The sequence below is a fragment of the Tachypleus tridentatus genome, chromosome 5 (genome assembly GCF_004210375.1).
Source record: "Tachypleus tridentatus isolate NWPU-2018 chromosome 5, ASM421037v1, whole genome shotgun sequence".
Classification (NCBI taxonomy): domain Eukaryota; kingdom Metazoa; phylum Arthropoda; class Merostomata; order Xiphosura; family Limulidae; genus Tachypleus; species Tachypleus tridentatus.
The window spans coordinates 30,700,015-30,713,102 of NC_134829.1; the positions used below are offsets into that span (position 1 = coordinate 30,700,015).

The 13,088-nt window shown below is 34.5% G+C and overlaps 1 protein-coding gene across 1 annotated transcript in view; it reads left to right on the top strand.

Moving 5' to 3' along the window:
* Positions 1-723: 723 nt before the first annotated feature.
* Positions 724-13,088, top strand: part of LOC143250842 (uncharacterized) — a 135,744-nt gene continuing 123,379 nt past the window's right edge. The window contains exons 1-3 of the mRNA XM_076501916.1: positions 724-805; positions 1,654-2,161; positions 10,117-10,230. Coding sequence (XP_076358031.1) covers positions 1,843-2,161; positions 10,117-10,230 — 433 coding nt within the window. The 5' untranslated portion in view covers positions 724-805; positions 1,654-1,842. The remainder of the gene's footprint in view (positions 806-1,653; positions 2,162-10,116; positions 10,231-13,088) is intronic.

Consider the following 13,088-nt stretch of genomic DNA (forward strand, 5'->3'; position numbering starts at 1 on the left):
TAAATTAACAAGGTTTTTATATATTTCACAAATAAACTTTAAAGTTTACTTCCAAAATTGTAATATTTGAAGATAACAAACCCAAAATATTAAAAAAGTTCTATGTATAGCTTTTGTATTTGCAGGAAGGAAGTCATAGTCCAAGCCATATGCTAAAACTGTGTTTCTAAATAGCATTAAGTTGAATGGAAGACAAATTAATAATGGAATCATCACATTTGCTTAGAATAATTTAGGCACGGTTACAAAAAAAACGAAAAAGACTTATTTTGCAAAGCTGTTCGGTGTTCCTACATTGCTTTAAAACTTTGTCAGAATTCTCACGAAGTTAAAACACTTAAATCTTAAATTAAAGATTAAGAACCTAAGAAAATAATACCATTTTTATAATAATGAAAATGAGTTAAAATCAGCTTCTTCGTTTAAACAAAAAACAAGGTGTCAAAATATTGCAAGCCGCTTCCGTCTTACGACGCACAGTTTGTGTGACATAGTTTTCTCAACTGAAGTGTAATACTTCCTTGTATTGATCATTTTCTACTTTTGTGAACAGAAATGCTAATTAAAAATTAGCGAAATCTATACGTAGTTTTCGCGTACGCAGCTCACGTTTGTTTGGCCCTTATGAAATATTATTTGCGCATGTGTTGTCAGCCGTTCCCCTGGCAACCAAAGATGCTTACTTTCCACGGTGGCTTGTACAACCCACATTTAAACCAAGACGTATAAGCTACCGTATGATTATAATAAGCGAGTGTAGTAAATATTAAGTCAATTCTACCGTAGAAAAATTAAATGAAGATCGGTAAGTTACAATATCTCATTTTCTAAATCATTGTTCTGACTGTAGATTTGTTGTTTACAGGGGCGTAGATCCTGGGGGTGGTGGAGGGTACACACCCCCTTCATTTAAGATGGGGGGTATGGTGCATACAATCATCCCCCCTACAGTTTGGTCTGTTGAATTGTTTTATTGCATCACAGGCCTACAAATTATGTGTTTGTTCTTGTGATTCTCCTGTAGAACCAATCGAATTACATAATTAGGCCTAGATGTAGACTTTTTCAGTAGCCGAAATCTACATCTTTAATATAGGCGTGCTTCTAAGCTTTTCGATCTAAACAATAGTTCGTAAGTATCAGTCAGTAGGCCTAAGTATACATGCATGTATCGTGGCAACAAGATTACTCTGTGACTGCATGTTTACAGCTTTTACGTTCACGTAATCAGAGATTACCAATTTGCAAATTGAACAGTCCACATAAGTGGTTGCAAAAATCATTTCCCCATCGGATGTAAAAAATCTACGCCCCTGGTTGTTTATACAGTAATTTCTAGGCTTTTACGTGTCTGTGTATGTATAATATGAAAGACAGATCAATGCTTGCTTCCTTTGTCTCTTTATATTTTTAATTAGGGAAATGTGACTTTCATATTTAAGGTGTTTTATGAAAACACAGTCTATACTGCTGTGAGTCCTGTTAAAAATAGTTTAACAATAAATGTTTAAAATCAAACTGTTAAGAGTAATAATTTCATTTCGGGACTGTTTTATAATGTTTTCGTTCATTTAAATTTATTAAATTCATTTATCACTATAATATGTCAAATGCACATTTTTATGTTTGTTTATGATTCATATAATTTTTCAGCAGGTTTGTCTTATAGATTTGTGTTTCCATTGTGGATTCCTTATGGATTGGCATTTTATTGAAAAACGAAGTAAAAATAGGATTGAATATCAGAACATAGCCTGTGACAGCTGTAATATAATGGTATACATATCAAATGACATTGGTAATGTTGTTGCAAGCTTTCTTCAATAAACGAAAACTTTCAATATGACGTGGAACATAAGTTATTTGTTATTAGCTACAGCTATCATAGTAATAGAAATTTTCGGGACAAAAGTTGTGATCTTACAAACTTTATCTAGTAACACCAATTTCACTTCTCCATGTTTAAAAAGACCTTGTCTTCACGGTGTGTGTCAAGAGACTGGCTCGAACAACGAATTTCGTTGTTTCTGTGTTAATGGTTTTACTGGACTCAACTGTCAGACGAACTACGATGAATGTCAGAGTTCTCCTTGTTTCCATGGAGCCACATGCGTGGATGATGTCGCTAGTTTCAAATGTGTTTGTTCTGAAGGATTCACAGGTTGGTTTTTATTCGTTTTCCATCAACATATATAAAATTCAGTTTTGTTTTTAATTTTGTTTTTATGATTATTTAATATTGATTTAGCTACATAATTTGAATCTGTTTGCAGTCAAATACGTGCGTGGGGAGCTTGTACGGTCTTTTTTTGTTACTTATTAGTTTGGAATTTTTCAATAAAGTGCATTTCACATGCTTTTAAGTTAATACGTGTTTTAGTTCCTGAAGTAATAGTTACGATATTGTTATGTGTAAAATGAAAAAAAAAAAACTGATAAAATATATCAAAACGAACTAAAATTATCATTATAAATATTGAAAACTAATGTATCGAAGAAACGTCACGCAATTTTAATATCAGCTTGAACAGATCTGAGAAGTTAAAAATATGATTGTTTATGGTCTAAAAGTATAAAAATTCAAAAGTTAAATTTTTTTCGTAGCATTAGCGTTGTAATTGACCCAGCATAGCCATGTAGTTATGGCGCTCAACTCGCAATCTGAGGATCGCAGGTTCCAGTTCCGTTACACCAAATATACTCGCTCTATCAGTTGTGGGGGCGTTCTGTCGTAACGGTCAATCTCACTATTCGTTGGTAAAATAGTAGCATAAGAGTTAGCGGTGAGTGGTGGTGATTCGCTGTTTTCCCTATGGTCTTGCACTGCTAAATTAGGGACGGCTAGCGCAGATAGCCCTCGTGTAGCTCTGCGCTAACTTAACAAAACAAGGATTGCAATTAATGTAACTCCTGTCAAGTGTACATGTAGTGAACTAAGATGTATTTTGTTTTTTAGTAATTAATTTAGTATTGTAAAACTAGAGAAAAGTAGAGCTAATCATTACCACCACCCACCGCCTACTTTTGGGTTACTCTGTTATCAACGAATAGTGTAATTGACCATTGCGTTATAGCGCCCCCACAGCTGAAAGGACGAACCTGTTCGTTGTGACGGGGTTTCGAACCCGCGATCCTCAGATTACGAGTCGAGCATCCTAACCACCTAGCCATGTCAAGTCTGAATTCCGATGTGATAAACTAATTTTAATGTATTGTGAACAATGTATAATAAAACCTGTCTAAGGCGGAATCGCACAGGACCGAGTAAAATTTAAAAACAAACCAAACCAAAGCAAACCAAAGATTACATATTCGTGGTTGTTTTTTTGTTTGTTATGAATTTCGCCCAAAGCTACTCGAGGGCTATCTGCGCCAGCTGTCCTTAATTTAGCAGTGTAAGACTAGATGGAAGGCAGCTAGTCATCATCACCCACCGCCAACTCTTGGGCTCCTCTTTTACCAACGAATAGTGGGATTGACCGCACGTTATAACGCCCCCACGGCTGAAAGGTCGAGCATGTTTGGTGTGACGGGGATTCAAACCCGTAATCTTCAAATTACAAGTCGAGCGCTGTAACACCTGGCCATGCCGGGCCCATTCGTGGTTGACTAGTGAAATGTATCTGTGAAAGTACTTCACTGAGAAGTTGACCGTGTACGTTTTTAAACACAAATGACTCATTTTCAATGTTGTGAGAAAAATAGTTATTAGACATTTTATATATCGGAAATAGAGCTAAATTCACTACAGATAATTTCTTCGTGATTCGTATCAACGAATAGCAAAGACTAATTATTTTTTGATAAACGAAAGTTTCTGTTAAAAAACGGAAAAATATAATCAGTGTTAGACTCTAGAAATTAAAGCTTGACTGAAACCATATCAATTATGCACGTATCTATACAAATTTGCAGATATAATCTACGTAACGTTTCTTATCCTGACAAATAAGATTAAATCCAGTCTGATTACGTTAAATACGTTTTAAAAAAGGATATTTTCAAAAACTTTAAAACTTGACAATGAATTAAATGCTACGACGATTCTTAAGATACGTAAGTTAAAAGTGGACTTAAGTGTTAAAACTATATATAAATCTGCCAGTACGTCCAATGCAATACATAGGCCTAAGAAATCATGGCGTAACAACGGTAACTTTTTAATCAGTATCTTAAATATGCCATAAGACGAGAGGAACCCAAACCAAACCAATAGTTCGTTCGCATACATCGTTGTAAAAAGTAAAATGCCAATTCTTCAAGCAGTGTATTATTTAGGGATACGTTAAAACTTTTGTGACTTGGTAGACCAGATTGGTCTCCAGATCAATAGTTTTACTCTAAGTAATAATATAAAACACGAATTTTATTTCAAAGTTACCCGTGGTATAACATTTTAAGCTGGTACAAGAAGTAATCTCTGAATAGTGAGGTTTGTTAGAAATGAGTTGAGGAAGGTATTAATTTAGAAATATGAAAATGTAATTTTCTTTTAAACCTGTATAGATCTCTGAAGTTTTGTTCATATAGAAACACTCGCTCATACGATTGGCATGGACAATAAGATTAACCTTACCAAAACAATTACTTTTATTAAAAAACAACCCATTTCCTTCATCATCTTTAATATCAGTAATGCCATTTAGAGTTTGAAACTCTTTTAAATAATTCCTTTAAGTCTCAGACAGGGGAAGATTAAGGGTTAGACGGGTCGGAGCTACATTTTTCTATTGGACCTAATTATTAACGTAACTAAAGTCTAAAAGAAACCTAACGCTCAAGGTATGTTTTATTTTGAAAGCAATAGGACAATAATACCCATAGATATGCAAGACTTGTCTGAAAATTAATGATCAATATCAGATGTTTCTTGTGTGCTCTAACATAGATAACATTTGCATTTACACAACAAAACACATAACCAGAAAGAAACACACAGATGTGAACTTAACAACTTGCACATTCACGCACGCACAAACACATACACAAAGGCTTAGATCACACACGTAGTCCTATACCAGCAGTAGTAGCTAATCATGTTATCTGCACTTCGTTAAACTACTGTCTTCCTAGCTCTTTTTGTAACAAAAGCGTGTTTGATCTGTTTGCTGTGAAGCGATTCTAAAATGTCCATTTCTATGCACAAGAATGTTGTTGTATTTTTCTGTTTTGGCACTTGATAATTGAAATCTTTTTTTTATCCTTTTAAACAAGAAAAATAATAATCTTCCTCCAGAGTAATTGCTTGACTTGAGGTACTGGTATATTCTTAAGGTTATGGAGAACGTTGGGTAAAGTTGGTTTCGAAGATTGGTCACATATTGTTTCTATGAAATTTAAAGGAACCCATGCCTACAGGAGACCTTCACAATATTACTTGTTTGTTTGTTTTTTGAATTTTGCACAAAGCTAGTGAAGTCGAGGGCTATCTGTGCTAGCCGTCCCTAATTTAGCAGTGTAAGACTTGATGTAAGGCAGCTATTCATCACCATCCACCGCCAGGTCTTGGGCTATTCTTTTACCAACCAATAGTGGGATTGACCGTCACATTATAAGGCCTCCACGGCTAAAGGAGCAAGCATGTTTAGTGCAACAGGGATTTGAACCTGCGACCCTCAGATTATGAGTCGAGCGCCCTACCCACCTGGCCATGAACATGTGGAATGATGATATTGCGATTGGTTGGGTTCTATCACTCGTTTAGTGCTGAGACATAGCACATTATTTACGGGTAAGCCAATCTAATTTTTACGCTCTACATCACATAGTAAGAATATCCATGTCCTACCAAACTCTCACTCACTGTAAAATAAAATAGACTCGGTCGAATGATTTTTATTAAACATTTTGCTAAAAAAATGAGGACGGGTCTTTTTTTATATAATGGGTACTCTTTTGATCCCTGGCCTTTAAGAATAGCCCTCTTCTTAATCCGCTCTTGGTTCCAGGTATAGTAAAGGGCTTCTTGATATGGTTATAGTTAAGGATAAACTGCTGAAACTGATTCTAATATGTCAAAACGTTTGTTTTAAACTTTTCTTTCCACGAGTTTCTTTTTAAAGTTGTTGAAAGTGAGTTTCAGAGTACGTCAGAAAATTGAAAACGGTGAACTTTAATGTTGCAGACTTAGCACGCTAAAATTAACTGAATGAGATTTTGAAGGCGCAGCAGAAAATATATTTATTCTCGATGTATTGACAAATGTTTCGTTACGGGGTATAATAGTAAGTCGTACAAACATCAGAACGATTTTTAGTAGTTAGGGTGATAATTGTAGATTTGTAAAAGACGAGTGACAAATTCTGTTGTTTTCCGATAAGTAGACTCTAATCACACTTACAGCTTCATAGGCCTATAGCAAGCATACCGACTGTAGCTATTCAATGACATTCATTCCTTGACGTGTTTTTGTAAACAAGTATTATTGCCTCTCGCTTTCAAGAGTTCTCAACAAGTTTGTAGAACAGGCAGGACTTGCGCAATATACAGTCAAAAATATACGTCACATACAAAAAAGAAACCTATAACGAAACAAACGTAGGTACTAAACTAAACCTGTAACAATAAATTCGTTACATATATTTCAAGTAATTTTACATTTCAAAATCTTAAACTGTTCTATGCAGTCTCTAAATTGATGGAACACAAAAAAACCAAGTAATGTTTCTTGTTACTTTGAAAGCACAGGTTGGTGAGAAGAGTTATTTGATTAAAAGTATAATAATACTAGAGAAGTACGTAACTGAACCCAGTTCAGCCATCCTTTTGACGAATATACATAAATATTATGTAATTTACAAAATCAATCGGGAAATAGTTTGAAAACTGTGCTTAAAACATTACCTTACAAGACTAAATTATTCATTAGCATATCTTTGAACCGGGGTCTGTGAAGTGTCTTCTGATTCGCTTTCAGAGATCAAATATTTCTTCAGTCTTTGAATTATTTAAAAAAATTATCAATGAACCAAACGGATGTTTTTGAATATTACCTTTTGGTGTATTTTGCTTGTATTTACTAGTATATTCTAAATACATAATCTGACACTGATCGTCTATAATTTTATCTCTATCGCTATAAAAGTGCAAATGTCATGACTTTTTTTACAATGTTATACTAACAAGTTAATTAATTATCTATATATCCCAATAACTGTGGCACAAAAATATAATTTACAATTTATCGTTTTATACCATCTAAGCTTAATTAATTTTAAAAACAAATATTTCAAAATTTTTCTGTCTTTATATTTCCGTATCATATTACATATCTGATCTGAGGTGTAATTTTTCTTCAACAAAAATCTGTAAGTACAGTAACAAGTTTCTATGGTGTATAATAAATTAGAACTTAATATTATTACAGTTACTTGATTTTTACGGCTGTAATATTAGTTTGTCGTAGTTTGTTTTTACAAATTTTGTAATTTTGCTTAAACTTCTAAAGGAATTTTAAAGTTTACTTAACAAAATAAACGTAAAAAATAAACAAATTTATAATACATGCGTAATTGTGTATAACATAATAACATATGGATGGGTAGGGACTTACGGGCCACCCTGTAGATGATATATATATCATACGTCTAGTCTTTTGGGGCCATCTAGTGCTTGATATACGAAACATATCTGTAAGTCAGAAATCATATAATTTTATTTCTTGGTTGTATGCGTCTCTTTTATTTTCGTCATGGTTGAAGCTAACTTCCACTGTTACTACTATAAGTATTCATCATACTGACGTTCAAAACGTAGCTCTTTCTGTTCGACATGCGTCTTTTACTGCAATTGCAACAAGTGTAAATGATTATTGAAAGATAAGACATACAAAGGAATGGAAAAATGGATAAAACAGATATGCTGTAAAAATTTTAAAAAATTGTCATTTGAAGAAAACAAAATGTTGTATTCAGAGAAATTCGAATGTAGCCAGAATGTACATTTTATGTAAAATACATAGGCCTAATGAGACCCATTGCAAGTAGTTTAAATTATACTATTAATTCTTTAGCTAAATTGTTATTTAAGAAACTGTGTGATTTAAATATTAACAAATGAAAACATACTGTTCAAAACTCTGTTGATTTGGTGAATGAACTTAGAAATCCAGGATAATATTTTAATGTGTTATTTGTATCACTAGATGTTTCTTTGTTCACACCTATTTCGGTACGTAATGTGTAAAATACTTTATTCAACATATCACTTAATATTCAGAATTTGTCATTAAAATATATCAAAGAATTAATTAATCTTTATAAAGTTTGGGCGGAATATTATGTATTTAAAATTAATGACGAATTTTGTCAACAAGTTAATGGTATAGGGATAGAAACCCCTTTATATTGTGTTTCTTGTGATGTAATTATGGATGCTTTGGAAGATTCTGAAATACAAAAGCTTTAATAAAACTTATATGATATGGAAGATATATATGTGGTACCTTAATTTATTCAAATATGTGTGTAAGATGTAAAAACAAAATATTTGGAATCAGTAATCAAACCCAATAACTCAAGAGCTTTACAAAGTTGGACTTTTCAGCTATCACAATCATAAATAAGCTTTAAGTTTACAAAACTTGCACGAATTTTAAGTTGGACAGTATAACGATATTCTTTTAACATACGAATATATTGGCTCCTAGTTTTTTTATTTAACCGAGCAACATTCGTTAAGTAAAGTAATTAAATGTGATTTAACAGTATTTTTTAACGACTCTAAAAACATTTTCAATTTTCATCTAGTGGCTATTAAAATACTTTTAACCTGATGACTATTACAATACTTTTAACCTAATGACTATTACAATACTCTTAACCTGGTGACTGTTACAATACTCTAAACCTAGTGGCTGTTACAATACTCTTAACCTAGTTGCTGTTACAATACTCTTAACCTAGTGGCTGTTACAATACTCTTAACCTGGTGGCTGTTACAATTCTCTTAACCTAGTGGCTGTTACAATACTCTTAACCTAGTGGTTGTTGCAATACTCTTAACCTGGTGGCTGTTACAATACTCTTAACCTAGTTGCTGTTACAATACTCTTAACCTGGTGGCTGTTACAATACTCTTAACCTAGTGGCTGTTACAATACTCTTAACCTGGTGGCTGTTACAATACTCTTAACCTAGTGGCTGTTACAATACTCTTAACCTAGTGGCTGTTACAATACTCTTAACCTGGTGGCTGTTACAATACTCTTAACCTAGTGGTTGTTACAATACTTTTTGAGAGTAAGAGACTGGACAATAACTTTGTACTTGATGTCTTCTTGCTTGTATATCTTGAAATACGTTTTAAACACTGTTACCCGTCGCACCAAACATGCTTGTCCTTTCAGCCGTAGGAGCTTTATAATGTTATGGTCAATCCCAATATTCGTTGATTCAAAAAAAAAAGTTGGCAGTGGGTGATGATGACTAGCTGCCCTCCTTCTAGTCTCACACTTCTAAATTAAGGACAGTTAGCACAGATAACCCTCGTGTAGCTTTGCGCGAATTTGTTTTGAATTTCGCTCAAAGCTACACAAGGGCTACTTGCGCTAGCCGTCCCTAATTTAGTAGTGTAAGACTAGAGGGAAGGCAGCTGGCCATCACCACCCACCGCCAACTCTTGGGCCACTCTTTTACCAACGATTAGTGGGATTGACCGTCAGATAATAACGCTCCCACGGCTGAAAGGGCGAGCATGTTTGATGTGACGGGGATTCGAACTCGTGACCCTCGGATTACGAGTTGAGTGCCTCAAACACCTGGTCATGCCGGCGCTATAGAGGGAAGGCAGCTGGCCATCACCACCCACCGCCAACTCTTGGGCCACTCTTTTACCAACGATTAGTGGGATTGACCGTCAGATAATAACGCTCCCACGGCTGAAAGGGCGAGCATGTTTGGTGTGACGGGGATTCGAACTCGTGACCCTCGGATTACGAGTTGAGTGCCTCAAACACCTGGTCATGCCGGCGCTACTTTGTGCGAAATTAAAAAACAACAACAAACAAACACTACATAAAAAGCTACAACCTTGTGTATTAAAACACTCTTTGTTTTTTATCATTTTGTGTTTAAATATAATAGTTTTGTGGAATCAATTTTTATAATGGTTTTTCAGGTCAGATGTGTGAAGTAAACATAAACGAGTGTCTTTCCAATCCCTGCCTGAATGATGGGATATGTATAGACGATATTAACGACTTCATCTGTGATTGTCCACCAGGGTTCACAGGTAAGGCAATAAATTTAGATATATAGATATATATATTTCGAATAAAGACTCTTCGGGTAAAGGGATGTTCTGGTAAAGCTGCACGCGTTTGGTCACTTTCATCTAGCCGTTAGAAACTCTGTCACCTTAATGAAACGCATATATTACACTGGCAGAAAACCTAAGTTTTTGCTACTTCCTTAACCCGAAGAGTCTATATAAACAAATATTGCCCTGTTTTTATTACGGTTTACTTGAAGTTATGCACAAAGCTACACAATGAGCTATCTGTTCTCTGATCACCATGGGTATCGAAGCCCGGTTTGTAGCGTTGTAATTCGGCAAACATGCCACTGTGCCACTGGGGATGCTTTTTCTTACGGCAACAAGGTAAACATTTAAGCGTATTCTGTGAACTACGCACGAATATAGAAGGAACGACTGTGAATCACTTGTTTTTACACACACACACACACATTGATTTATAATATGTTGAAATATTTATTGCTTTTCTCACGACACAATTAATAAATTACATAACCTTATAATCCTCATATTGTATTTTTATTTTCTATATCTTGTTTTATGTTAATACTCTTGTTATTTTAAAGTTTGGACTTAAGCGCTAGTAGTTAGCATTTCGGTCTGGGCATCCGAGGGTTGAGAGTACGAGGGGAAGTGTTACAAAATACACTTCGAAGTTTCACATGTGACTGCATTCCCAGAGTGAGGGTTAATCCAATTAATAGTTGCCAGTTTATGTGACGGCTAATACCAATTGATTAATATCTCTCAGTTAAAAATTAAGGACATATACATCTTAACCTGACAGTTCAACCCGCTTAATTAAGGACATATACATCTTAACCTGACAGTTCAACATGCTGTGTACAGGAGATGTATTTCAAATAAACAATTTTAAGTTTTTGATGTTTCATAACTTTTCACGTGTGAACTAATTTCTTTCACATCACGTTTAAGTAATTAAATAATGTTTTATAGCGTGTGTTATTTAACTTTTATTAGTATATTCATTAATAACATTACAACTAAATAAATTAAAACCAATGTAGTCAAATATTTAAGAAAGAGTACATTGTTGTTGTATATAAACGGTTACTCTTGGAATACGTGCGAAATGTTAAAAATATATGTATACAATCAGCAAGCTACAAATAGGTTAGCTGTGCTCACCATGGGTATGGAAAACTGGTTAACAGCGCTCTATTTCTTCCCACTTACCGCTGAGCCACTGATTTTCTGACACGTGTCACATAATTATTTGTTCTGAAGCTTGAACTGTTTTATTATATGTGTTTTTGACTAACGAGAAAGGTCAAGAGATAGAAAAAGTTCCTTAAGGTTTGTTTGTTTGTTTTGAATTTCGCGCAAAACTACTCAAGGGCTATCTGCGCTAGCTGTCCCTAATTTAGCAGTGTAAGACTAGAGGGAAGGCAGCTAGTCATCACCACCAAAGCCAACTGTTGGGCTAGTCTTTTACCAACGAATAGTGAGATTGACCGTCACATTATAACGCCCTCACGGCTAAAAAGGGCGAGCATGTTTGGCGCGACGGGGATGCGAACCCGCGACCCTCAGATTACGAGTCGCACGCCTTAATCCATGCCGGGGCGTTCCTTAAGGTGACTGAGTGATGAAAGGATAAATAAAATCAATAAACATTCTAATTTCTAGAATTACTTTCCTTACTTACATGTCCTGTAGTAACTATTGTATTAACTGACAAACAAGTTCTAAGTTATTTATAAATAATAAGATGTAGTAAGGGACAATTAGTTAGCTGAACATATATATCCACGAAGCTACAAGCTAACTTATTACTGGATAGTACTATTCAAGGTATATCTGTGTTGCAAAAATCTTGCGAGTTCCTGTTGCTTCAGTCTTCTATCCTTCAAAGAAAATTTTAGAATTTCATCGTAGAGGAAGTTTTAAAATAAAATCTAAACGTATACTTAATTGTCATATTTCATAACTTACACTTCACGCAGTAGAAACAATGATATTCACGGGAATCTCTTTAACAGTTTTCTTTTGTCACTTTTTTATTAATGTTATTATTACAAGCTAGGAAGAGAGCAACTTAAAAATCAGATAATTTTCAGCCCAGTGGTACTAATCTTCTCAGAAATAATTATATATTCCTTTCTTATCTCTCACACAGTGGTAGTAATCTTCTCAGAAATAATTATATATTCCTTTCTTTTCTCTCACCCAGTGGTAGTAATCTTCTCAGAAAGAATGATATATTCCTTTCTTATCTCTCACCCAGTGGTACTGATCCTCTCAGAAAGAATTATATATTCCTTTCTTATCTCTCACCCAGTGGTACTAATCTTCTCAGAAAGAATGATATATTCCTTTCTTATCTCTCACCCAGTGGTACTGATCCTCTCAGAAAGAATGATATATTCCTTTCTTATCTCTCACCCAGTGGTACTGATCCTCTCAGAAATAATTATATATTCCTTTCTTTTCTCTCACCCAGTGGTAGTAATCTTCTCAGAAAGAATGATATATTCCTTTCTTATCTCTCACCCAGTGGTACTGATCCTCTCAGAAAGAATTATATATTCCTTTCTTATCTCTCACCCAGTGGTACTAATCTTCTCAGAAAGAATGATATATTCCTTTCTTATCTCTCACCCAGTGGTACTGATCCTCTCAGAAAGAATGATATATTCCTTTCTTATCTCTCACCCAGTGGTACTGATCCTCTCAGAAAGAATGATATATTCCTTTCTTATCTCTCACTCAGTGGTACTAATCTTCTCAGAAAGAATGATATATTCCTTTCTTATCTCTCACCCAGTGGTACTGATCCTCTCAGAAAGAATGATATATTCTTTTCTTGTCTT